We start from the raw sequence: 27,135 nt of genomic DNA on the forward strand, positions 1-27,135 counted from the left end.
TAGATAGCTAACATGATACACATTAGCTGACAAAAGATCGACCATTTCCCTGGTTCTCTCTATCTATATTTGTTAGGGGGGAACGCCAATTCTTAGGATTAAGAGTCAAAAATCACATATTGTCCGTCATTTGAAGCAGAAGATATCAAGGAGAATAATTACTATGTCAGGAGAAGTGGGGTAAGCAGGAAATAAATAGTATAGTATAGTATAGAAGTAGTTATTTTATTTTTGAAAGGGTCTATGACCTCATACTCAAGGGAAGAATCCATTCAAAAACATATGAGAGAATGATGATAAAGAAGATTGCATTTTGCGTGACCCCCCCCCCCCCCTTCCCCCTCCGCCTCTGTTGCCCTAGACAGGTCCCTCTATCAACCTCGATTACCCCGCTAGCACTGTAACGAGGTGAACAACGTGGAATCATATGCAATTCGATCAATTGCTTACTAGATAGAAATCATGAGATGCGGTCAGGATATAGACACAAGTCTACAGCTTCATTATAGATAGTTGGATATTGCTATATAAATATGTGGTGTCCCTTATACTTACATTGATTATAAGTTGTTTCCTGTTCTTGTCGAACACGAGGTAGATCATATTGGAGCTGGAGTTTTTTTTTTTTTCGTTTTTCCCCTCTTTTCGCAAATTCTTGACACAGTCAATGATTTTCACAGAGGGGAATCTGTAGGTTGAGGAGTCGGATTGGTATTACGAATGGCGTTTCTGGCTGTTGACAATTACATTGCTATGAATGGTGGTTTGAGGAAGCAGAACCTTATTTTCTTGTATTTATCTAGCATATCACTAATCATACTACACATTCCATACAAATTGTTCGTTTCATCTCCTCTAACGGAGACTTGAGTCTCATTTGCGATACTGGTCTTGTGGATTTCATTGGGTGGACTCGCAGGAAATCAAACATCTATAGAAAATAATAAAAAAGATAGAGGAAGAACAGAACCATGGGCTTGTTATAAGCCAAAAATTCCCATATTTGGTACGGAGTATATCCGTGTCGCGGGTAGGTGCAGGCTTCCAGTATGGATATGGAGAGGCAACTATGGAGTACATACCTACCTAGGGAGGTAGGTAATATCTAACTAATGGTGGGGCAGGTCCCGGTCATCTGGTTCTGACAGCCAGGACTAATGCTAGTGTCCATCTTCAATGTCGATGAGTAACACTAAAATAGATACATCTCTACAGGCTAACCTCCAAAATCGAAAGTAGGTAGTTTACTGTAAACATTCTTATAATAATGCACAGACTCTGTGCAGATGGATTGTTGATGATAGGTAGGAGGGACTTGGAACTTCGTAAATCTTAATCCTTTAAAAGAGCCCGGTTTGGAATATTCTTGGAGCCTTTGATGGCTGCATTAGTAGTATAGATAAGCTTGTTGGTCAGCTACTGACTAAGAAGGCCATAACCCTATCTACAGATAACTACAGCAGGTACTAGATATAGTGGATGCACCTTTTCTTGGAGACCATGGAATTTATACAAACTTTATGAACTAGATGTAGAGTTACAACCAAAAATAAGTATAATAAACAACTTTCTTAATATTGTTTAGTATCTATTTATAGTGACAAGCATTATAGTACATTACCATGGTATGGAATGGCCTAGAGATAACACGAGCAAATATGTCCAATAAGAAATTGATGAATAGACAACACAGGTTCTTCAACTACAATACAAATATATTCTGTACCATAATGAGTCTGAAGAATTAAAGAAAGCAAGAAGAAGAACGGTGTATTAAGTTATTAAAAATTACAATAAAAACATCCCTACCCCTTTTTATTCAATCAAATTAAAAAAATAAAAAAGAAAGAAAAACTACACCAGACTCCCCCCGTTTTTCTTTTCAGAAAGAAAAAAGGAAAAATACAACATATTCCTTCACCTCTCCTTCTTCCATCTCCTCCTCGTCCTCCGGGGCACCGGGGTCAGGCTGGCCCTAGGCATATGACGTTAATGACTGTCTCCCGGCCACAAGATTATGTGTATTAGTGCTTACCGACACCGGCCCCCAGGGACGGAGGTTCTTCCCTGGGCGACAGGCAGGGGATTGTCTTCTGGGAGGGCGCCCGGACGCAGATCGGTCGCATTGGCCGCATTGACTGTGTTTGCGGCATGGAGGAGGGAGGAGGAGGGATGAGATGCTCTGGCGGCCGTGGAGGCGCCCTGGTCGTCGGGGAGCGCCGCCGTGGTGGAAGAGGGGGTTTCCACGGCGGCGTGGGTCCTTGTTCGTGCAGTCATCGAATCCATTAGCAATGCACTGGCCAGAGGAATACATAATAAGAGCGAAAACGACAGCAATATCAACTCACCTGGCCGCGTCCACGACCGCCTCCTCGGTTGGCATCGCGGGCAACAACACAAGCGTCACCGCGGGCGCCGCTTCGGCCAGCACCACGCGTGACGCCCGCGTTGCCGCCACATGGGGCAGCTGTCATAGTTCTTGCTGCAGGTGCTAAAATAGCGCCTGTCGATCCATTCACTTGATGCTTGATGACAAGCCAGTGGCGTCCCTTGGAACGATTCGTTTCTGCAAAGATCCCGCATGGCATTGCTTAGCAGAATGGGCATCTATCTTGATCACACAGCGCTGTAAAACCTGCCATTACAAGCCAGCCATAGAATGTTTAAGAAAACGGAACACCAGTTGATGTAATAAGAGACGGATTGAATTGTTGCATAGTGTCTTGAACAGCGGTACTCTGGGAGCGCTTCGAATTCATAAGATATACTTATGGCATCGGCTGATGCTGAAGAGCATAGAGTGGCTTTCGTGTACAACACTCTTGTCGGAATATAGAACATCTCCAATGGCCCGTGATTATGATGACCTTACAAATTGTTGCGCAGTACAGTACATACTGTTGATTGCTAGGCACCTAGCATATCTCGATATGACCACTCCAGCCACAAGACTAACAGGTGCGTGCCTTTCCACCCTTATTTAATGGCACAAATTTTGTTTTCTTAGTGAACGAGGCAGTCAATCCTTCTTCTTGTTGCTGGCAGTCGTTGACTTTCCCGCATAGGAAAATAGTGGAGATAAGATTGGACCTCAACTATTTCTTTCCCCTACCTGCTAGAATCGGTGATAATAGAGCTATGGCCTGCTTCCACCTTTTGATGCTATCCCATTTGTTCATCACCCTTTATTAAGCTGTATAAATAAAGCATATAAGGTAGGAACTGCCTTCAAAACTGTGCAGGGTATTCTGCCAATCATGGATCTAACAGCAGGGAATGTTGAAGAAAATGGGAAACTGACATGATGACAGATGAGTCGAATCTCTAAATAGTGCTTCGGACAGCAGTCTATGGAGCTCTTTGAGTCCATAGAAATATTCATGGCGCCAGGTTTTGCTGACCTGCGCTGAGATGAGGTGAATGTGTACAGGGTAATCAACACATAAAGACATCTGGGTCGCAACCAATCGGTTTGCCTGCCCTTGTATACTCGAATCTGCGTACATTGGCTACTGGAGCAGCCCTACGAGTATAGTCTCAAATTATCAATTTCTTGGAGTTGATATCCTCCTGCCCCGGATATCTTTGGATGGTCTACGCAGATCTTCCCCATTATTCACCTGCGAGGCCGAACGGCATACAAGAATGTCATTTTGCATTTTGTTCCCTATTCAGCCGGAAATTTGCATTTCTTGAGGCCAATAACCAACCTCTCCGCCAGATCCCTTTCCTCCGCCTGGTATACAGTGTACTTCCTTTGAACAGACGTCGCGATTATGCTAAGGACCTCTACGATCAGCTTTCAAACCTCTTTTGGTTGGCCTTGCCTCCAGGTAGCTGCCGCGAGGTTCCTTCGTGCCCCCAGGGTTCAATGAGTTCCGAATTCTGTCGATTTTCCGAAGGCAAGGTCTTAGCAGCGCAGATATCTGCGGCACCGGTAGAATATCGAACGACCATTTTGAAGCAAGTCTTACAATGTTAATATCTAATTATTTTTTGTCTCTATTCTGAAAATAGGATTAAGTTGGAATACCTGATCTATCCTTTCTGCTTATCAGATTGATTTAAGTTAATGGTAACTATATCCGCTAATCCATATATGGACTAGTGTCAGTTACTTTGGATCCACATCAGTCTGGGGCCTTATCTTAGTCATACTGCACTGGCCCTAGTTATATCAATTGAACACTATATATAATATGTACAGCTCGAAGTAAACCAGCTGAGAGAGCCCTGTCCAGCGCACTTTTAACTATATACATATGCTCTCTTCTAACTGTTATACAGGTAAGCCGCAACAACAGCACCCCAGCCACCACTGTTCGCGCTCTCCGTCGCGATAGCCGTCGAGCCCTCGATGAAAACGTTCGTCGTCGACTTCGTGTTCGTGCCGTAGATGTACAGATTGGAGGACGACAGGATCTGGATCGCGTTCTGCTGGCAGTCGCCGTTGCAGTTGCCGTCATTGTTGAAGAAGACCCACAGACAGCCTCCGTAGAGGAAGAGGTTCGACGAGTTCTGGATGACTTCGAAGAACGCCATGCGGCATGTGCCGTCGTCAGCAGCGCAGTTGTCGAAAGTAGGGTCGCTGGCGATGAGGTTGTTGGCCCACGGGACGGGCGCGAGGTCGTTACCGGGACCCTGCCAGTAGGGCGTCTCGCTCTGCTGGAACGCAGAGAACACGTTCTGGGCACCATTGTAGTTGTACTGGTACAGGGTGTGATGCTCGAACGCCGTGCCCACCAGCCAAGTACCCGCCGTCGCTTCGACCAGCATACCACGACCGGTGGAGATCGTCTGGCCGTTGCCGCCATCCAGGTCGTGATCCGCCGTCCATCCCCACATGTTTTCGATGTAAACGGAGGAAGTGTCGGTCAGGTGGATCACACCCCAGGCTGCCTTGCATTCGTCAGGAGTGCCGGCGCAGTTGGTTTCGACTTTGCTTCCTGCGGCACCGCCAATGCGGAAGTGAGAGTTCCAGAAACCGACATCGCCGGGCGAGGAGCCAGCAATGTTAACCTCAACCTGAAGAAGTGAGGTCAGTCACCATGATAATTCCTTCTTTGTTGAACGACCTCACGACTCACCAGCTTGCAACCTTGCAGGACATCGGCAACGGTAAACAGCATATCAACAATTTGAGCGACACCGACATCACCCGGGTTGCCAACCTGGACCATAGCCACAGGAGCATCAGGGTTGTAGTAGTTCGAGCCAATAGCAGAAATGGCCGAAGCATAGGCATCACCGTAGATGCGAGAACCGGCAGGAATCAAAATGGTGTTGGTGACAATATAGGTACCAGCAGGGAAGTAGATGACATTGCAACCCGCGTACTGCTGCAGGATGGCGTTGATGTTGGCCGTGTCATCGGTCACACCGTCACCGTAGACGGGCAGTCCGGAGACGGATTTGATGTTGATGACTTGGTCGACGGAATACTCTTGGAAGGTCGGCGCACGCATCGTGAAGTACTTGCCGTTGGAGACCAGGGCCGAAGACCGCGGAGTCGTCACCGTTTGTCCATTCTCATGTACAGCGCTGGAGCTTCCGACTCCGTACTAGACAGGATTAGCCTTCCTCTGTCGTCTTTCATCCCCCTACCCCAAAGGGAAAAAAAAAGAGAAAGGGGTTAGAAAGGTTCCTTCACAACTTACCTGGTTACCATACACCCACGTGCCCGTGACGCTGCCAGTCAGAACAACGTTTCCACTGAGCGTGACGGTGTTTCCACTGTTCTGGACGTTGTCAAGGATGATCGAGTTCTCAGCAGAGCTGGAACTGCTTCCACTGATCAAAGTACCCAAGTTGCTACCAGTCGAGTCGATCACAGTCAAGGAACCGCCGATTCCACTGGCATCAATACCCGTGGCACAGTATTGAAACTGGGAGTCGACAATCACCAGGTTCTGTCCACCGGCGCTGATACCGACGTTGGCACCATCAATACTGATGTTCTTCAGCGTCCATTGCTGGCCACTAAGTTCCAGCGCGTATTTGCCGCCGAAAAAGACAAGGTCGTTCTGTCAACGCTTCCGTCAGCCCGGATCCGCCACGGATACCCCAACACACGCATATCACAACACATACCAGGATCGTGTTACTGTTGTAACCATACTGACTCGTCACACCAACGTGATTGGAATAATCAGGCATATTGAAGACCACATTGGTCAATTGCGTCGCCTGGCTGACGGTCCAATCCAGCAGAGCGATGTTTGTGCTCGCAGTGACGGCCGTGGAGTCGATGATGATGTTTTTGATAGCGATATAAAAGTTCGTCGTACCCCCCTGGTTCGGATCTTTTCCGTAGATGATGTGATCGTTTGGAAAGTTCGCAGCAGCCTTAAGAACAGGTGGGTTGATAGGGTCACCGACCAGGACAGTACCGACGTAGAGTTGGAGACTGCCCTCCATCAAGTAGGTTCCGGGCGGGATGTAAACCACGGCAGGCTGGCCGGTCGTTCCCATTTCGTTGGCAGACCGAGAAGGACCGCCTGATGCCCCAGCTAGGTGGTGGGTTAGCGAGATTTCTTTAGAGGACAGGTCGGGGTACTTACCGACAATGGCGTTCTGGATGGCGGCAGATGCATCTGTGGCGCCGGTGTTGTCCGCACCATAATCGGTGACGACATTGCGGAAGACAGAATAGCCACTCTTGTAGGCAGAATCCATGTATGAAGCTTCGCCGTTATGGGTAATAGTCTCGTACCACCATTGCGAGGGATAGGTAGGGGTGAGAGGTGAACAGCTGCTGCTGGCTTCGAGCAGCTTCTCCGCATGGATGGCTGGCTGAGAGGTCTGAAGCCATGGTTCTGCGGACTCGTTCTTGATCGTGTACGGGATACCACTGTTCGTTTAGATGTCAGCATAGGTTTAAGTAAGCTTTTTTTGGATGTTTAAGAATGATATCTCATCTGAACGAAGGGGGACATGATGAACACGTGAGGCCGGGGAAGTAGGGCTGCAGCCCTAAACCCTGACCTAGGCCGTAACTGCGCCGGCTTGACAGGGGGCTTCTTGGGGGCGGTTTTACGTACGTCTTGTGAGGCTGGTAGTTCATAGGAGGGACGCCCTCCATGATGTTAAATGTAGTGGCATTGTTGGTGTTGTTTGTAGCGCGCGCAACGAGGGAATCGGTCGGCAGAGCTGCAGCAAGGAGGGACAAGGAGAGAAGAGAGAGAGGGACGGCAGTTAGTCTCGCCATGTTGGCAAGATAAGTCAAAAAGAATGTAATCAGATAGAATATTTCCTAAAAAGACATCAAAACCAAAGGATCGACTATGATAGGGATCGAACGCAGCCGGGGTGCTGCTGCTGCTGCTGCTGGAGATCGACATGGGGGTAGGCCTGGACATTGCCATGCTTTTTATACTACGGACATGACCACGCTCCATCCACTTTAGCGGTTCCCCGCGACGTTTTCCTGGATGGCGCATCCTTGTTTCTGCAGGGCGTGAAGGTGGCAGCTAGTGCTTAGGCTCTGAACCGTAAGCAGTCGAAATGACTGGTGCGGTCAAATGCCGACTGTGTCGAGGTCTAGAAACAGACAATATTACAAAGGATTGATAGGACTCCATCCTCCATAGTCACAAGACAGCTGACAGCTTCTGTCACAGTTCCGCGATCGAGCAAATCGTCAGAGACGAAGGATCTTGAGGCGGCGGAAGGGCGTATCCAAGACGCCTAAGAACGCCACAGCCATGCCCCAAAGGGAAAATGGCCTATGCCAGGTATGCAAGTTGCCAATTACCATGCACGTGCTGAGCTTAGCTGAGGTTAACTAAGCCGTGGGTTGTAACTGCGGAGGACCTGGCTAATTATAACCTTCTTTACTCGGACTCTGATCCAGCACTACTGCAACCACCCCCTACGCGTGATGACGTTTGAGAATGCAACCAAACTGCGCTGTACTCTGCACCAAATGCCTGGTTTTCTTATCTTTAATTATTTTGCCATCCTCACATTCCTATTTGCTGGTCATGTCGACTTTCTGCGGAGTCCTTATACTCCGTATGGCGTACGGAGTAGTCTAGCTGGAGATTCCCCATGCAGACTGTATGTACCTGTCATCTTTTAGCATGGAGTTTAAATACGTTTGATTCCTGAGGCCCAACCGCCCAAGAGCTTAGCGATGTAACCATGTGAAACGAAGGGGGTTAACAGCTGTCATTCAAGGTTCTATGACCATTCTGGTAGGCCACCATAGGTAAACCCTTAGTATTGTTTTGAAATAATTATCTAATAGGAATCCAGTAGTTAGAAATCTAAAAGTTTATTTTTTTTTTCTTTTTCTTCAGATAATGTTGAATTTTGGGAAATGTCATTCAGATTTAGATCTCTGAAGAAATGGTTATGGTTAAACAGATCCGGATAACTATTTTTTTTTCCGGAATAACGGTGTTCTATAGTATCTCCCCGATCTTGGCCCCTCAAATAAATAGCTTAAACAGTCTAGTTGTGACCAGATAGTCTACGAGATTAGGTAGATGGCTAAAAAGTCGTCAAGTCACACTCTTCCATTCAGCCTAAGTCAGAAAATAATTACATAATGAAAATAATTACAAAGCGTACCAAGGAGTCGAAGGAAGTGCTAGTTCTTTTCAAGAATTATTATCATAGTTCTCCTAAGAAATGTCAGTATAGGGCTTCCTTCAGACACTAAGTTTCAAGCTGACATCAAATTTGTTTTATCCCATATTATTTCATGTTTCACACGCCTTGTTCAGATCTTTTACCCGGGGAAATCACCATATCAATTAATGAATGACGTGCAGATGATGTATTGCATCACAGACTTGTAAATTAGGTATCTATGCAGCAGTCTACTAATTAATCTAGCCAGTACCAGAAACTGGTCCGGCTTTTCTACCGACGTCTCAGCGGGGGTTCAATACATATTCGTCAGGCACAGAATACTCCGTACTCGGTACCTATCTAAAAACAAGCTAAATTATGTCTATCTGCCGAGATCTCATTTACCGACTCTGCACGGAGTACTCTGTACGGAGTAACGCTCCGTGTGGAAACAACTTAATTAAGGTTAGGTACCTGAATGCTAAAATCATTAACCTCAGCCCCCAATCCCACGTTGAATTCTCACCTTCCTATTTCTTCTCACCTAGTTTAGGTGTTCGCTGTGTCGTTTAAACTTCAAGAATTGTTGCTAACTCCTCCTTTTCTCGCTGAATCTACAGTAAGATATGAGGATAACTACTAGTATAGTAGATCATATGATCTTAGATACTATTCACTTCCTCAAATGCATATCATCATCCTGACTGAATGAGTTTGATTGCAGGGTTCCCCGCAGTAATGATTGTAATAATAATGCCAGATCGGAATAGCGGCACAAGAGAGGCATACTCCGTACTGCACGGCGTACGGACTACGGAGTACGCAGTAAATAAGGTAGGATTTTTTTTAGCTTTGGCCCCGGCACTCGGTGATAACCTAAGTACTCTGTAATATGTCTGGACTCTGGAGTGCATATTTAGGCAGTGGACCGAGAATCTAGATCACAAGTCATAGTACGGAGTATGCAAGGTTACGTCTTACTAACATTAGCGACTGCAACCCTAACCCCGGCCCCCCAAACAGACTCCACCAGACTAATTAACTAATTAGCCAAGAGTCAAGAGTCAAGACTTCCAATGTCAACGGTTATTATTAATTAAGGCATGGAGCATTATTATTACTAAATAACTGTATCTCGGTGAGCAAGCGTCGAGTTAGCTCAAGGGTTTCCTTTCTATAAAGAGAAAGAATGAAGCTTCGAAAGAACCAATATTGGAAGGTTCTAGAGGTTTGTAGGAGATCAGGGAGACAAGCTTTGGGAACTTAATATGTGCGCGAGCCAAGGGCTCAGTCAGGCGCACGGGCTGCGGGAGCTGACGGGCCATTTTCCAACAGTGTATAATTATGTTTGAAATGATTAACGAAAGATGAACGTTTTTGGAGTAATTATTATTCCCAATGTGCAAGAAGAAGAACTAGAAGAAGAATCAATACGGCATATAACTACGGGGTGCTATCGAATTCATCTTCCTACCTAGGTAAATACTCCGCACTCCCGGCGGAGAGGACATTCCTTCGGGACCAAACTACTCCATAACCACGTTCTAGACTTACCTGTATTTATACAGACCATCCACCCGGTTAGACTCGGGAGAGCCGTAGACGGACGGTATTATAAGTAAATCTAACACCCGATTGAAGCTTCGAAGCACATGTTCTGTCAGTCAAACAGGGATAAATATAAACAGTTGTATGTACATACACAGTTACAAGTATAGATACCGAAGAAGCAGAATTAGAAGAATGGGAAGAACACCTCGACAGGCCTTTATAGTTCGTTCTATCTTTGTAGGCTGATATAAGGACAAGCTATCTTCAGGATAGTTCTTAACTTTTCTTCTCTCTCTCTCTCATTTTATTTTATTTTATTCTATTCTATTCTATTTTATTTTATTTTTGTCAGAGATGATGATGAAGAGAAGTCTGATTTGGGTAGAAGATGCCAAGGTGGCAGATCTATATAGGCGCCGGAACTGACTAAGCCGGAAAGGGGCAAACCGGAATCTCCAACAATTTTATTTTATTTTATTTTATTTTATTTTATTTTATTTTATTTGCTGTCTTGACTCTGTCACAGGCTTCTAGAATTTCCTGTGATGAGTCGGGCTCGATCTCAGGCAGAGCGCTCCCAAACATCGACAAACAGACACATCTCCATCTCTCTTAGCAGCAGCAGTAACCATGCTCGAGGTGGTAGATATTTACAGCTTGCACCATCCGAGAATACACTTACATGCGAAACTTTGCAACCATGCCCGCAAAAAAAAAACCCCCTACATATCTTCATAATAAAATTTCCGAGAATAACTATTATATAGTAAGAGTATCACTAAAAAATTAGCTATTCAATAGAAAATTTACCAAGCTTTGTTTTTATATAGAAAAGTTTCTAATTAGGTACATATATAAGCTCGTTTTTGTCAGCGCCTAGGAGTCCTACCTACCTAGGTGGTAAATTACTAGTGCTCTCACCCTGAAGTAAGCAAGTAGCAAGTACCCCAAACAACTGAAGGAGATGGAAGCTGATCGACCATATTGATTGATTCTGGGGGTTAAAATCAGTCCTGTTTTCTCGTCTTGTTGATCGTTCCTAATCACCACTGTCTTTTTTTCATGATATACTAGGATCCCAGTTCTGTATAGTCACAAATTCTATTATTTTACCATTTCCGTCGACAGTTTTTAAATACGGCGTAAATAAATATTACTCCTATATATAATGTTTCCTGAAGCCTATATAGATTGGAGGTTATCTCTGTCCACAAATAATGTACTCTTTTTTTTTTGTTAAATTTAATGAAAGAATTTTCTACACAAAAAGATTTACATGGATTAAGTTCAGAATCTTTTTTTTTTAAAAAAAAAACAAAACTTCTAAATACTCTTCATATAATTTTGTTGAGATATCAAGGTAACAATGAATACAATGGTAGTAAAGGGACTTCATAACCATTTTTATTTCTGATAAGTACTACACCTAAATTTCAGTAATTAATTTTTTATATATAATATTAAATTTATAAATCCATGTACATACCTTATGGTTATGGAGAACTACTAGAAATCACTCTTAATATATTTTTGAAGGTGAGCTATATAGTTGCAAACTTTTTGCAATGTACTGGATGACATACGATATTACGATATAATCTGCAAGCAAGCATGCACACAAAGAGAAATCGAATCTAATCGGTTAATTGTCTTTCTTCTCTAGATAAATCAAGCAATCAATTGATCCATGGATGATTCTCCATTCTCTGAACTTGCTTAAATTAACCGAACCTCCATGTATACACAGTGTCTGCCAGTCGCAGATGCAGATGGATAACCGACCAACCGAGTATCAACCGCAAATGAATTGACCAGGCATACATACATACATAGGATAGGATAGGATAGGATAGGATAGGACGCTATCTCCTCCCAGGTTTCAGATTCCAGGAGGGAGAAAGCAAGCCTCACAACTGCTTGGTTTGCTTGCTGTTGCTCCCTACAGGGATGGGAATTGTATTGAATTGGCATGCAAAAAAGAAAAAAAAAAGAAAAAAGAAAAGAAGAGAAGAGAAAAGAAGAGAAGAGAAGAGAAAAGCAGAGCCCCAATGAAGTAAAACAAACCAGGCAGAGAACATTATCACATATAAGACGACCAAACTATGGGATACATCACAGACAGGACAGGGAAAAAAGAAGGAAAAAAAAAAGAAAAAAAAGAAGTGGGAAAGCATCTATCTAGATAGAGACAAATGCACACTGGCATCGCTTATCACGAGTACAATCCAAGAATGCAAGACAGCTCATGACATGGCAGAGATTATATTATTATAATATTCAAACATGACTGCGCACACACACACACACACATACACCACATACAGAACAGAAAAGGACAAAAGAAATTGGACCAAGGAATCTTTGGAATCAAGAATGTACATACATTACATTCGACAAATGCATGAACATACCCCATGAGCAAAGCAAAGGCACAATAATAATGGATATGTCACGACAGGACTCAATTGCGCAAGCCGAGTCACTCATACATAGGATTTATCGTATTTATAAGACCGACCCGATCCGATCCGATAGCATTGGCATTGGCATTTGCATTGGCATTGGCATTGGCATTGGGAATAGAAATTGGGAATAAGAGAATTAAATCAAAACTAAAGGAAAAAAAAAGAACACCCTGCTGTTAAACTCGCAGTGTATATGTGCAAAAAAAGGGTGGGATCAACCCTGCAAAAAAAAAAAACGCAACGCCAAACCCAGAAAACTACTACTTACTTACTCATCCAGATTCGGTCGGAGTTGCATCAGTAAAACTAAACACCAATCCGTATCAATTACAATTCTCGCTATGCGAAGTCTTCCACCGGCAGGACAACTGCGTCGTCACGTAGACCACGCGCCTACGGTGTTGGATATCGTCCACTCCCTCGGAGTTCCTGTACAGTAGGCATCCGCCCACCGCGGCCGAATCGTCCGCCCTGACCTCGACCGCTGGGCAACTCAAAGTCCGGATGGTTGAACAGCAGCATTTCCGGTCTCACTGGCGGAGGTCCCGGCCGGCCGGCAGGTGGCTGCCAGAGTGGATTTATGGGCCGTTCCGATATGGAGGTGAAGTGGCTCGTCTCGCTAGGAGCGGGTGAGCGGGGCCCATCAGCGATATTCGCATCGGGTATGCTCAGTGGTGGTGGATGCTCACCAGGAGGTCCCGGGATCAGAACAGAGGGCACCGAGTTGCTGCTCGGAGCAGCTTGCTGGGGCTCTGCAAACCTCGGATCGACATCCTCATAATAATCATCTCCAGACTGCGGCCGTGTACGTGGCGGAGAACGATTCACCTCGCGCTCCTCGATAGGTGCATGGGGGCTTCCAGCCCAGGCGGCGCGGGGTGGCACATATGGCCTGGTGGTGACGATTAGCAGAAGAAATAGGAGCCGGACAGAGACCACTTACTCATTACTACTGTACACACTGCTGGGGATCCGACCGGAGTCGAGATTGGAATCTTGTTGCTCCTCTGGATTGAGCATATTGGTGGGAGGGTAGCTGGGATCACTAGGTTGAGGTGTCATCTCAATAGCCTGGCCAGGTTGGGCTCCATCGTCCTGGGGCATATCTATCGGCATCGCGCCGGGAGAAGGACGACGCATGGGGCCACCAGGTGGAGGGCCGCGAGGTCCGTATCCATAATCACCCGCATCAGGGCCATATCCTGGACCATTGGGCGGGGGTGGACGACGGCCAGGGCCCGGTGGTCCGTAGGGGTCATATCCTCCCGGAGGGCCATCTCGCCTTTGAGGGTACCCCGGAGGAGGACCTCGACCGCGTCCCATCATCGGACCGCCACGCATCGGACCCATCGGGCCACCTCGGCCATTTGGTGGAGGACCTCTTGGACGACCTCCATATGGCCCACCGCGTCCGTAAGGACCTCCTCGCATTGGATAACCACCTCTACCTCGTGGAGGACCATAACCTTGCGGGCCGCCTCTTCGAGGACCCATGCTGCCATCAGAGTATTGGTTTCGCAACCTGGGATCCGAAGGAGTGCGCATTACGGCCGGAGGAAGAGGATTGCCATATTCGTCTCGAGGTCCATTGTAGGGCTGACCAGGAGGGCCGTATCGATTGAATCCATCGTCAGCGAAGGGAGGACCGTTGTTGGGAGGTGTCCTTGACTTCAAAGGAACTTGGTCATCTTCCGGACCACGCGATGAATCAAAGGTAGCAAATGTCGGAGCGGATTGCGAAGCCGCATTTCCAGACATGAACGGTGCTTTCTGGTCCAGATTCAAGGGAGGAGGAGTTTCCGCCTTTGGAAACGTAGCTTCTGCATTTTGTCGATTGTAGAAATTCTCTCCACTCATCTCCGCATTCTCTGCGATGCGCCTCTTTCGCGCTTTACGACTCACTAGAGTGCGTCGCATAGCACAAGTAACCACCCCGCATGAGACCAAGATAATGGTAGCTGCAAGAACGATCCATCCTCCCCACTGCAGGCGCGGCACGAATAGAAGGATGTCAACGAGGAAGGCAAGCAGAGAAACCAAAACCGTCGGGAGGAGAAGAATGAGTAAAGCAAGAAGATATCGAGGAGAGTGTGATGGCGAGCGAAAGTGAGCAGCAGCTGCCATGATCAAGCAGACCAAGGCGAGGAATGCAGCCACCGGGTGGACAATCAGAATGGAGGACAGAGAATTCCGAGCACTGGTAGTAAGATTGAGGTCGGGATCGCTGGTGTCAAGGATACCATCTAGACCACACAGAAGTCAGCTCAGCAGGACAGCTGGCGAGGAAAGGTATTATCTCACTGGTGTTGTATCCCACCCGGAGACTGCTACATTGCGAGCCTTTGCAGTAGCCGAACACGCCAAAATCGACATTTTCGAATGTCGCCAGCGGGATTCCTTTGATGATAGGGGTGGAGAGGGTCGACAGGAGCAGCAGAACAAAGGCCGCTAAGAGCAGAACGGTGAGCGGTGTTGCGGGCTTGAGCAACATGGCCGTGTCAGGACGCGAAAACTGCGCCCGCTTCGACTATTCAGGTGGTAGCGGGGCAATTGCGCAAGGAAAGCGACAGGCGCGTTCGAACCGGAAGCAGAAAACAGGTCATGGGGGTGGAGGCATCGAAAGCAATCTCGTGTCGCCGTCTGACTCTGGATATCTCGCGTCTGGTGGCGCTCTCGGCACGTGGGAGAATCCTCCTGGGGACGTCAATTCGGCCAGCGACAATGGAGGAATCGAAAAACGATGAGATGACGATAGAGTCGATGGGGAGTTCAATTTAGAACAAACAAAGGAGCGAAAGAATGATGAAAGAACGATGAACGAACGAACGGACGAATAATGGAATGGACAAGACGGAGGGAGCAATTCCCACGATGGGCGAGTCGACCAGAGGCCGGGTGGAGACGGCGCGGGCGCGGAGAGAAGCCAACCAAACAGGCAGCTCACAAGAGACACAGCTGCTTTTATTTATCGACCAGAGCTCATTATTATTCTAAAGGGTTTGGATTCTAGGTATCGACCATATCGTCTACCCTCTATCATGCTATCCACCTCCACCTTGGCATGTTCTGGTCTGACTTCTTTGCAGGCGACAGGACCACCGTGGCTGAGCCGCTGCACCTAATAGCCCATTCTTTTTGCAGGAGATCCCTTACCCCGTCGACGTCTCCACCAGTCTCTCCACTGCTCATGATTCGATTCGCTCGACCCTGTCAGACAGTCAGAGAGATGGAGATGACCCTCCTGGGCCCCAACTTCAAAGCGCGATCCACTCGTGATGGTTCAGATCATCGACAGATGATATTGACCTCCACTACTGCGTACAGACAGCTTTCATTGCCTTTATTCAAAAATACTTGATGGGTGATTTTTTTTTCGTGATTCTCCTGACCTCGCAGGCTGTTTGTGCGGCACAGTCAGCCGAATCGCCAACCGGTCTACCACCGGGGCGGCGCCATCAGTCTACTCCGTACAGTACCATGAATCTGAGGCTACTCGTGTGTCAGTGATTGTACGGAGTTCTGCCGGCTCTGCTCCGGTCCTTGATTACGAAACAAGGCGTCGAATATTCAGTTCTGGGATGGTACTCTGGTGACAACTCTCCTCGGTGCCAAAATGATTGCACAGAGACACACCCCATGATGAAAATTTTCTAAGTCATCTGCCATCACCCTGAACCAGAGGAGAAAAGGAAATCAGACGTTGGTAATTGAGGGGTCCTTAGTTCCCTTCGTTGGTTCCGGAAATTAAGCCAGCCAATCTCCTGCATCCCCACCACGGTCGAGCATCCTTGAATCCTCGAAGAACCAGCTTCTGCCAGTGTTGGCAAAGACGCGCAATTCTATGGAGTACTGGTACCAGATCATTGGACTCCGTTTCCAAATGATGAAAGTGAAACCCGTGTTGCAGAAGAGCCGACATGACACAAGGGATTAATATTAATAGGTACCTGCTCCACCGCACAAGCCATGGGGAAAGACATGCCGAAGCTTAGGTCTGGTTTGCAGCTGCCCAATCGGAAAGTGGGCTTGCTTTTCACGTGATATCGCCCCTTTGTCACTGCCTGCGGAAATGAGGTTCTGATAGCAGTGAGTACGGCAATCCATGCTTCTCTCTGACCCAGCCTTGTATCACACAATCTTCTAGCAATTGGTAGCCATCATTAAAGAATATAAATCTTTATGATGAGACCTACATTTCTTCTCAAAATTGACAGAGGACAAAGACGCAGCAGAAATGCAGTATGGACAGCAACGCGGGATCAGACAAAGAACGGAACACAAGTTGCAAACCCGATTATACCCTCCAGAACTTCAAATGCCAGTCATCAGTAACTAAAATTTTCCTCATACAGTAATGAGCAGGTATTGTCTCGGGAGCCAGTTTTGGGACTTGTGTCCAAGGTCTTGGGCATAAACGCCTGATGGCAGATATCAACAAAAAAAAGAGATGATGATAATGATACCTAGATATGTGAATTCTTTCTGAGTACATGGTTGTGTCTTTATGTCCTGTGATGCGTTGGCAGTGGGTTTCAGATGAGATTAAGTCCTTCAGATAGTTGTTCATGCTACAACATCCTGTTCATCTGTATCTCTCCATATTGTTCCTTATATCACTTGTGAAGTGCCCATATTTTCCTGTCTCAGATATGCCGGAAAAGAACATGCATGCTTGTCTTGCCCTCATACTTTAGATTCTCTTTCTGGCGTCAATGGACTGTTTATCACTTATATCAAGGATGTTGCCATGCTGGGATCACGCTGTGGATTAGTCATGAGGCAGATTAGCATCCTCCTGCACGATATCAACGACTAAGCAGCTTGTTGCTACACGACCTTCCCTCTTCTTGACGTGTCTCTTGTTTTGAGAAATTTTCACTTCTTCTTCATCAGCTTCATCCAGCTTTGTTGCTTCATTCGATCTCTAGCAAACCGCTCTGACGGGAATCAAGATGAGCCGGGAGGTCGAGAGCCACCTGGCTCTTATCCCAGACCACCTCCGTCAACGTGGTTCGTCCTCCAATCTGGTAAACGCGCGTCTCCATGAGGTGAAGACCACGCCGCTGTTTTCGAGCAAAGTCAAGGCGATTCTCCAAGACTCCCAAGACGGCGCGGGGGTCTTTTCCCAGTATGGAGTCCTTGGGCTTCGGCTGCAGACTTATGGCAACGGATCGAAGTCTGACTCTCGCGCGGACTCCGAACCAGAGACGGACAGGCTGGTCTATGGAAACATCACTGCACCTTGGTCGGCCTTTGTCTGCGGCAGCCAAGGAAGTGGCAAGAGCCACACTCTGTCATGTCTCCTTGAAAATGCTCTCCTGTCTCCGAGCAGAGCTGGAAGACTCACCAACCCACTTTCGGCGATTGTCTTCCATTACGACAAATTCACTGCATTCGCCAGTACACAGTTGTGCGAGGCAGCATATCTTTGCTCTGCTGGAATCCCGGTCCGCGTTCTTGTATCGCCGAGCAACCTCCACACCATGCAAAGACTGTATGCCAATATGCCTGGCATTCCAGCGTCAGCCCCCAAGCCGAGAGTGATTCCAATGTACTTTTGCGAGCAACACTTGAATATCTCGATGATGAAAACCCTGATGGGGATCGGAGGCGGAGAGAATCATACCCCGTTGTACATGGAAGTAAGCACACCCTATCACATAATCTCCCTACGTTCAAAACACTAACTTCTATATCCAGATGGTCATGAAGATCCTTCGTGAAATGGCTTGCGAGTGTCGAGGCACCTCTGGCCTTAATTATCTTCTGTTCAAGCAACGTCTTCAGACGGAGAAATTCATTGGCGGTCAAGACGCTCCACTGAAGATGCGTCTCCAACTTTTGGAATCTTTTCTCGTGCTCCCCGGCAAAGAGAAAGGTGTACCAAGTGATACCTGGAAGTTTGAGCCCGGTACGCTGACAATTGTCGACCTGAGTTGCCCGTTTGTCGACGAGAATGACGCGTGCGCTCTCTTCAACATTTGTCTGTCATTGTTCCTTGAAAATCGCCACGAAGGAGGTCGTCTGGTAGCACTGGATGAGGCGCACAAAGTAAGTAGTCAACACCAGATGCGTTGCTTGGTTGAGAAAGGGCCTTCTCCTCATCGATTCTAACCCATAACTCAGTTTTTGACAATCAACTCCAGCGAAGCTGTCGAGTTTACCGAGACTCTTCTCTCAGTGATCAGACAGCAGCGACACCTTGCAACGCGGGTCGTGATCGCCACACAGGAACCCACCTTATCACCAAGTCTCCTTGACCTGTGCAATGTCACTATTGTGCATCGCTTCACATCCCCTGCCTGGTTTAAAGCTCTGGCGGGACATCTTGCCGGTGCCCTCATTGGCAAACGTCAGGGCGTTAAGAACGGTGCTGAAGAGGAAGACGGAGAACCCGTTCGTCTCTTTGACCGGATTGTGACGCTGAGCACCGGCGAGGCGTTGGTCTTCTGTCCCACTGCGATGCTCGATGTTGTCGATGAAGCCAACGACGGTTCGGCGACAGACGACAGCGACGCGGTGAAGTCTGACCCCGGCAGTGACACCGAGACGTCCACTGATTCCGCGCCTTCTCTCCAGGAGCTCGGCCCACGCTATGTGAGAGTGAGGATCCGCGCGCGCGTTACTGTGGACGGTGGCTGTAGTATTCTCGCTGAGGGAACTGCGCCGTCGCCTGGTGATATTTCTATCGACGTCAGATATCCCTCATATCAGTTCAATTCCGAGTGAACTACACTATTTGCCAGGTGATATTTAGCCAGGTCGTATTTCTTTCGATATCGCATATCCCTCATCATCAGTTCCGGGTTGGTGTATGAATTCGTGACAATAGGGTTTGGTTCATGAATGTCGACTATAGAATTCGAAATATCTATGTAGTGACAATATCGAGTAAGCAATATAACAGTAATGCAAAAGTTACCAGCTTTCTATGGTCTTTCTTCGATAGAAATCTGTAGGGGTCCTTCCTTAGATGGCTATATATCCTAGCAGTAGTCAGACTCTAACTTTTCATTTTCTGCCAGTCTTGCATTTTGTGATGCTGTACTATTTGGAACAATTCCTCTGTCTTCTGCGCCTTTCATGCGTTCTTTGTGTGAACTGTGGTATAGAGCAAAGAGAGAGGCGGGCGGATGTGATGGGGTATGACGTCGAGCCGGACCTCCCAAGCCCCTGCCAACCTCAATCCCAACGCATGATCTTGATCTTGATCTTGATCTTCATTTACAATCATTTCTGGCAGCCACAGGTACTGTGACGGCTGCAGTCTTCACTGAAACGGCAGTGCTGAATGGCTTTGACTATTGGTCTTCGATCTCCCCGTCCTGGGGAGAACCACGAGCTTCTTCTGCGAGTTACTAGGACATATCTCCTTCCCTCTTATGCTCTACAAAGGTGCTAATAAAGCAGCATGGCTTCTGATGAATAAGGCCTGGAGTGTCGTTTATTGTCAAGAGAAGCGCCTACTAGGTGTCGCCAGCTTGCCCAGTCAACTGCCCGTTACTGGTCGATACAATGAATGATCCCCGTCTCGATCCCCCCATCTCCGATGCGGCCAGTCAGGCCAGTAGAAACGCTTCGAGAGAGTTTACGCAGCCTGAACCTGATGCGGATGGCCCTGGAACATATCTGCATTGGGCTGCGGAGGATAGGGAGCTTGCGCAATACCTGCAACCGGCAAGATGGTGGATAGCGAGTACGGAAATACCGTTACTGGCGGTAGGTGGAATCCGCGACAACCAGTCTACTTCTTCGCTGATACACTGGTTGAGGCCACATTTGGTCCCATGGCCAATGCCTTCAGTATCTGTTCTCTTTCTCAGCATTGGAGGATGATTGTTCCTCCAGGCGTAGGACCCGACCAAGGAATAGATATCAAAGACCCAAGTTGGTTAGTTCTCCTGAATGGTCCAGAAGCTATTCGTGTGGACAAAGCTTAAGGGATCTTCAGGGTCATTGCTATCAATGCTGTCTCCCTTGCGTTCGCCTTGATCGCGAATCTATGCCTATTGATAACGATGGCGCGGCGTCTCGCATTTTCCATTGCGCAGCCCATCGTCATTGTGGGATGGTATATCTCTTCGATACTCCTAATCTGCATCCTTGCAATCATCTCTCGTGACGTGAGCTCGCCCGCTCACGTCAACCAGCAGTTGACCCAGGGGTATTACTATGGCGCAATCGCAGCCGGTCTATATTTTATTCTGTCTTCAATCCTCATCTTCACGGTTTACGGGGCATACAAAGGCCACTACGAACGGGAATTCAAACTGACGAAGAGTCAAAGGACGCTGATGATGCAAACTATTGGTTTCTTGTTCTACATGCTGGCGGGATCGGCGGTCTACGCACATATCGAAGGTTGGAGGTATACAGACGCCCTGTACTGGACTGACTTTACCCTCCTCACAATTGGCCTGGGCCAACCGGTGCCGCGGAGCCATTTGGGGCGTGGTTTACTATTTCCGTATGCATTCGGAGGCATTGTTATCATTGGTATCGTGATCGGCTCAGTGCGGTCACTCGTGCTGGAAAGAAGCAAGAATAAGATGAGCAACCGTTTGATCGAAAAGACTCGCAAATATCTGGCGAAGAGGTTGACATCCCCCGAAAAAGGAACCCCGTTCAACATCCTCCCAAGCCCGGCAGACCCAGAGCTGGATGAGCAGGAGCGGCGGAAGCGCGAGTTCTTTGCGATGCGCAAAGTGCGTGAGATTGCCGACACAGAACGTCGATGGCTGTCCTTGCTTGGTTCAACATTGGCTGTCGCCATGCTCTGGTTTATTGGAGCAGTGGTCTTCTGGCGGGCTGAGGCTCTCCAGAAATGGACATATTTCGAAGCATTGTATTTCTCCTACACGACCCTGCTGACCATCGGATACGGGGATTTCCATCCGACGAGTAACTGGGGCAGGTCCTTTTTCGTGTTTTGGTCTCTCTTGGCAGTGCCCACAATGACCATCTTTATCTCGAACCTAGGCGACACTGTTGTCAGGCAGTTCCGCGACTTCGCAAACTTCATTGGTGAATTGACGGTTCTACCGGGGGAGCACGGCTTGCGGGAACGACTGAAGGAAATGATTCGCACGTCGTGGACCTCGTTCCTGCTTGACAGCAAGAAAGATGAGGAGGAAGCTGAACCACGTGAGAGTGCTCACGTTGAGCGGGCAGAGCAAGCCTTGGAACAGGAGCAGCTCAGGGAGCAAGAAGAAGCACGCGAGCGAGGCGATGTTGTTGCCGAAAATATCCACCATTACCAGTATCTGCTCATACAGGAGCTCCGAAAGATGTTCAAGTATATTAACATCAGACCGCCGAAACAATTCGACTATGATGAATGGGCGTACTACCTCAAACTGTTAGGGGAAGATGAGTCAGTTGCTGAGAAACATCGAACTCCGGGGATCAACGATGTTGCGCCTGCAGCGCTGCCAGATGATATACAGAAGGATGTCCAGGAGGGCGATCACCACAGAGGCCAATGGAGCTGGATTGGCCATCGGAGTCCACTGCTGGGAGATAGAGAGGAAGCAGAGTGGCTGTTGGAAGCACTGGCTTATAAGTTGGAGACAGAGCTGAAGAGGCTTAGTGATGAATATCGGCGGCAGCAGTCGGAGCAGCAAAAATCGGACCAGGAGAAGTCAGACCAGCAAAAGCAGCAGGAGTCAGACAAGCAGTCGGATCAGCAGTCAGACCAACAGAAGTCAGACCAGCAAACCTCAGATGATTCAGGTGATTCGGGAGATTCGCGCAAAACTAACCAGGATTCCCCTTGATGAACGTCCTCCTTGGTGTATATTAATGTATAGTATGATATAATGACATCTCTTTAATTATATCTTCGATAACTATCTCATTTCCTTGGATATCATGCTTTACTTGTTTGTGGACATTTGAATGCGGGAGTTTACAGTCATAAGGAGTCATAAGTCATAAGGCATGTTTGAGCGTCATCATCCTTCACCCTACCCGACATCTGGTGGACTGTGCTTTACAATCCCTACTACAACCAACCTGTATAGGATTTCTCGGCGAGAGCTTGTCTAGAAATCATGTGGCCTTCCACGGTGCTGCAGTCCACGCTCCAGAACCCAACCTTCCTCAACGTCCGACAAGACCATCTGAGAAGGTGGAAGAGCACTGACTTCATCCTGTGCTTTGGGACCCTTGACTCATCATCTTCTATCACAGATGTGTTTGGTCTCTGTTATTATACGTGCTATCATCTCTTTTATTGGGATATACAGGTTCACGGTGTTGCTACACCTGGACAAGTGATAGAGACCTAACAGAGGCTCTGTGCTGTCTTGTTTATCACCAGTGCAGACAACTCTATCCTGCCCTTCTTTGATACCCATCATGGCAGCAGATATGTTGATGTCCCCTTCCATGCAGCCATTCATCACATCAACTGCTACCGAGCTGCCATTTCCGACAAGTATCCTCGTCTTCACGCCTGTCTCTTCGCCTTGGCCGCCGATTCCTGTCCCTCCCTTGCCACGAGGTTCGATCACGTCGGCCCCCGTTACGAATAAAATGCCAGAATTTGCGCTTATTATCGTCATCGTTTTGGGAACTATCGTTCTCGTATCACTCTGTACCTTCTTCTGGATGATATACCGTCGCAAGGTTCGTTCCGGAGAACGAAAAAACAAAGAGCAAGATAAGAGACGTGAAGAGCAAGAAGGGAATACGGATGAGCATTTATGGTTGATCCCTAGAGCCCCAGAATATCTTATTCCAATCCGTGCCACTGTTGCATCAACTTCGATCTTTGATAGCAACATTTACACGGAGGCGGGTCCAGCGGAAAATCTCACAGATACCTATGCCAGAAATCTACTTCTGGAGCATATGGGTTTGGGTACCAGTCCCGCTCGCAATCGACCGGTCGTACCAAGGACGTTCGATAACTCGTCTTCCCCAAGTCGAACTCCGCATCAACCGGCTCCTCAACCTGTGCAGACATCGCGCACATACGACTCGGTGGTTTCATCGATCCTCAACCGGTATGCACAGCTTCCACATAGGACAGATTATCAGATGGGACGCCCTGATGTTGCTCCCACAAACGAAATTGAGCTATCTGATATCACTCGTCGAGGGGAACACGCAACCTCTTTGGAGTCGGAAAGAGCCTCTCCGCATAGTCGACGTGTCATGTTTCCACAGTTGGGAACGGAGAGAGGATTGACGCCAGTGCCCCCTCAGACGCCAAGCACTGTGGTCACCATGGAGAATGCATTGATGCCTCGCCGTCATGACTACCAGCAACAGTCAATTGTGACTTCGAATGAGAGGGAGAATGATCCGAATTATTATCTCCAGCCGAGGGTTTATCGACCTGAAGCGACGACGAGACGGCCGCCCCGTGTTTACGAGCAACAAAGTTTGCCAGATCTCGTCGGACAGAGGCATGATGAGACTCTGGTCTCAGAACACTACCCCTACCCGGTCATGCCGCGATCGAACCTGAACGAAGGGCACGATGCAGTAGCTTTCGACAGGCAGAGACTGGTTGAGAACTATCAGCACGAGACGTACAATATCCACGGCAGTAGCACTTCAAGAGGTGTCGATCGAGTTGCAACAGATATGGAAGCCAATTTGAGACCCCCACCGTTGACTCTTCGCAAGTCGAGTTCTCAGTCTGTGTCCAGCACGCTCTCGGCGCATCGATCAGAGACACCGTATTGCCACAACTGTTCTGGTTCAAGGCCAAACATTGACATGAGAAGGGATAGGAATGCAGGTTCGTCATCGACAAACGTTGAAGAATGGGCTTCAGCGAGAACAACCGTGCAGGCGTACTATCCTGGCTGCACTCATGCCCATCCACCAAGCAGCACGACGGACCTCAGAGCTGTAGACGACGCTCGTGATATGATTAGACAGGCAAGCAGGGAGTATTTCGAGAGGGAAATGCAACGACTGAGGCATGAGGTCGATTTTCATGCTCACACCCACACTCACACGAACGCTGCAGCCTCCACAACTCAGTCGGGTGACGACAATCAGGACTCTGATTTTGATCTGCCTATCCAAAACTTCGATGATTATGAAGAGAGTCTTGTTGATCCAGCGCTGGCCACGATGAGAATCACCGCAGCAGTCAGCAGTACCAGTCACGACGGCAACAATAACCCCTATGCCTATGCCCATGACCATGACGACGACAACAGTGAAGTGACCATCAACCCAAGGGGAGGGCGACACTTGATCGAACAGTCAATTTTGTGCTCTACCTGTCAGGGTCAGACTCAGAGCCAGGCTCTGACTCATAGTCACGGTCATGATCACCGCAACATCAGGAGCGGCAGCTATCTCTTCACCGACAACCGCATCCCCAACCGCTTCGCGTCCGCCACCAACTCACGCGACGTCGAGTCCATGATGACGACGGCGGCGGCGGAGGGCATCTGCCTCCTCAGTCCGAGTAACTACTCTCGCTTCGAGAATGAGACTGACACGACGGCGGATGACGCGGGACACGGGTTCATGACCGTGGAGGATGTCCGTCGGTGTATTAGGCTTGCGAGACAGGAGGCAGAGCTAGATGATGACGACGAGGACGACGAGAATGAGGACTGAGCTTGAAATTGGTTTGGTTTGGTTTGGTTTGGTTTGGTTTGGTTTGGTTTGGTTTGTTTTGTTTTGATTAATTATGAAAGATGTATATGTAATGGCATTGCATTGCAATTCTTTACTCGATTAGGTAATTAATAATTAATAATTAATAAACTTTGATTTGAAATTATTTTATTTTTAATTGATATAATGAGCATTGCATTGCAATTAATCAATTATATCGATTAATTAGTTAATTAATGATTAAATTAATGCAATAAACATTGGTTATTATTACTTTTTGTTTTGTCGAAGTCTTAATATGATTACTACTATATGTAGTGCTTTTTCCCTTCGCGAATGCACGAAAAAAATAAAGAAATAATATGATATCAGGGCGCGCTCCAGCTTCATATCCATCAATGAGATGAGTTGAGTTGATTGAATTTGACTCGATTTGAAATCCATAATTCCTTTGAAATCTGACCCGAAACCCAGCCCTTTCGAGAAATTTTCAACAGCAAATTTCAAGCCCGGCGGGCCGGCACGCCGGCAGGCAGGCAGGCAGGCAGATTAGATAGGAGGCGCATCCGCCCCAGTCAGTTTCATATAACAGATTCCAGAGTAGACTAGACTAGGAGAGCTAATATAAATATGATGTGATTAGTGTGATGTGAGATGATGTGAAGTCGGGGAGGCCTCCCGCAGTAGAAAATATTGTATGAACGAATGAGCCTTTTTGGAGGACGAAGGGGGTAATATAGTTTATATTGAGGGAAGAAGGGAGGCAGGCAGGAAGGAAAGAATTAGAAATCCGAAAGGGGTTGAAATTTGAAATGTGGCTTCATGGGGGGCGCCCGCATCAGAAAAACAAAGCTGACAGTGAAACAATATTGCATTCATGACAGATCCTTCTTAATTGAATGAAAGGGATGGAGAATTACAGTGTATAATATGATTTATATGGAGGAAGGGAGGAAGGGGGAAACTTGAAAAAGTTTCAAATGTGAGAGAATTTGAAATCTGGCTTCATGACGGGCTCCCGCATCAGAAAAATAAATAGAGAAAAGATACCTTTGTCTTATATTATTATATTAGTGACACTTTTGATTGAACGAGAGTTTATATTGAGGGAAGGAAGGAACAGAGATTTGAAATGTGAAAAGAAAGATTCGCAATGTGAAAAGAATTTGGAAGAAGCCTGACTTTATAGCTTGATAACATTCATAGATCATAATATTCATAACATTTATAATATTATAAACTAATAATAATTGCAATATAAACTCAAATGAATAAACATTAAACCCAGTAAAGAAGTAAAGTAAGAATATAAAAAGAAAGAAGTTTGAAATTGGAAATCTGAAGGAGTCGAAATTGTGGCTTCATAGCTTCATAATATCATCACAAAAGATCATACGATCATAATCTCAGAACAGTGTAACATTGTAATATAACTCAAACAAATGAATATTAAAATAAATAAAGAGGAATATAGAACGAAAGAAATTTTACATTTGAAATCTAAAAAGGAGTCGAAATTGTGACTTTGTGGTTTCATGACACATAACATCCATAAACTCATAAATACATAACATTATAACATCAATCAAAACAAATAACTACTCAAACAAGTAAAGAAGTGCAGTGAAAATAGAGAAAGAAAGAAGGTTAAAATTTGAGAGGATTTGAAATCACTTTGATTGCTTCGTAACACATAAAAACCATGAACTCATAATCATTATGACATTCATAACTCATAACTTCATAGACTTATCACATTATAACATTATATCAGACTCAAACAAACAGATATCAAAACAAGTAAAGAAGTAATAAACTCATAAAATCATAATGTTCATCACACATAAACTCATTACCTTAGAACATTACAATATGAACTCAAACAGATAAAGTTTAATAACATAAAACAAATAAAGTAATAAAATGTATAAAAACAAGACAGGTAAAAAAA

At 46.7% G+C, this 27,135-nt stretch overlaps 7 protein-coding genes across 7 annotated transcripts; 3 read left to right on the forward strand and 4 right to left on the reverse strand.

Moving 5' to 3' along the window:
* Positions 1 to 1,917: 1,917 nt before the first annotated feature.
* On the reverse strand, positions 1,918 to 2,383 carry VTN77DRAFT_2275 (uncharacterized protein; the record flags this gene model as incomplete). Its single annotated transcript, XM_069418096.1, has 3 exons — positions 1,918 to 1,975; positions 2,036 to 2,260; positions 2,349 to 2,383. 3 exons carry the CDS (start codon positions 2,381 to 2,383, stop codon positions 1,918 to 1,920), a joined length of 318 nt encoding a protein of 105 aa, XP_069279459.1.
* A 1,284-nt stretch (positions 2,384 to 3,667) lies between these two features.
* VTN77DRAFT_2276 (uncharacterized protein) lies at positions 3,668 to 3,957 on the reverse strand (the record flags this gene model as incomplete). Its single annotated transcript, XM_069418097.1, has 2 exons — positions 3,668 to 3,755; positions 3,809 to 3,957. 2 exons carry the CDS (start codon positions 3,955 to 3,957, stop codon positions 3,668 to 3,670), a joined length of 237 nt encoding a protein of 78 aa, XP_069279460.1.
* Positions 3,958 to 4,272: 315 nt separating this feature from the next.
* Positions 4,273 to 7,207, reverse strand: VTN77DRAFT_2277 (uncharacterized protein; the record flags this gene model as incomplete). The annotated part of the gene is made up of 6 exons (XM_069418098.1): positions 4,273 to 5,025; positions 5,088 to 5,561; positions 5,658 to 6,023; positions 6,091 to 6,509; positions 6,561 to 6,850; positions 7,041 to 7,207. The coding sequence occupies 6 exons, from the start codon at positions 7,205 to 7,207 to the stop codon at positions 4,273 to 4,275; spliced, it is 2,469 nt and encodes an 822-aa protein (XP_069279461.1).
* A 5,779-nt stretch (positions 7,208 to 12,986) lies between these two features.
* VTN77DRAFT_2278 (uncharacterized protein) lies at positions 12,987 to 15,084 on the reverse strand (the record flags this gene model as incomplete). Its single annotated transcript, XM_069418099.1, has 3 exons — positions 12,987 to 13,485; positions 13,537 to 14,836; positions 14,895 to 15,084. The coding sequence occupies 3 exons, from the start codon at positions 15,082 to 15,084 to the stop codon at positions 12,987 to 12,989; spliced, it is 1,989 nt and encodes a 662-aa protein (XP_069279462.1).
* A 2,461-nt stretch (positions 15,085 to 17,545) lies between these two features.
* Positions 17,546 to 19,322, forward strand: VTN77DRAFT_2279 (uncharacterized protein; the record flags this gene model as incomplete). Its single annotated transcript, XM_069418100.1, has 3 exons — positions 17,546 to 18,235; positions 18,294 to 18,644; positions 18,720 to 19,322. The coding sequence occupies 3 exons, from the start codon at positions 17,546 to 17,548 to the stop codon at positions 19,320 to 19,322; spliced, it is 1,644 nt and encodes a 547-aa protein (XP_069279463.1).
* Positions 19,323 to 20,108: 786 nt separating this feature from the next.
* Positions 20,109 to 22,369, forward strand: VTN77DRAFT_2280 (uncharacterized protein; the record flags this gene model as incomplete). The annotated part of the gene is made up of 3 exons (XM_069418102.1): positions 20,109 to 20,312; positions 20,366 to 20,484; positions 20,545 to 22,369. 3 exons carry the CDS (start codon positions 20,109 to 20,111, stop codon positions 22,367 to 22,369), a joined length of 2,148 nt encoding a protein of 715 aa, XP_069279464.1.
* Positions 22,370 to 22,952: 583 nt separating this feature from the next.
* On the forward strand, positions 22,953 to 25,184 carry VTN77DRAFT_2281 (uncharacterized protein; the record flags this gene model as incomplete). Its single annotated transcript, XM_069418103.1, has 1 exon — positions 22,953 to 25,184. The coding sequence occupies one exon, from the start codon at positions 22,953 to 22,955 to the stop codon at positions 25,182 to 25,184; it is 2,232 nt and encodes a 743-aa protein (XP_069279465.1).
* Positions 25,185 to 27,135: the final 1,951 nt, after the last annotated feature.

Source organism: Rasamsonia byssochlamydoides (genome assembly GCF_041956645.1).
Source record: "Rasamsonia byssochlamydoides strain NRRL 3658 unplaced genomic scaffold VTN77scaffold_17, whole genome shotgun sequence".
In the NCBI taxonomy this organism is placed as follows: Eukaryota; Fungi; Ascomycota; class Eurotiomycetes; order Eurotiales; family Trichocomaceae; genus Rasamsonia; species Rasamsonia byssochlamydoides.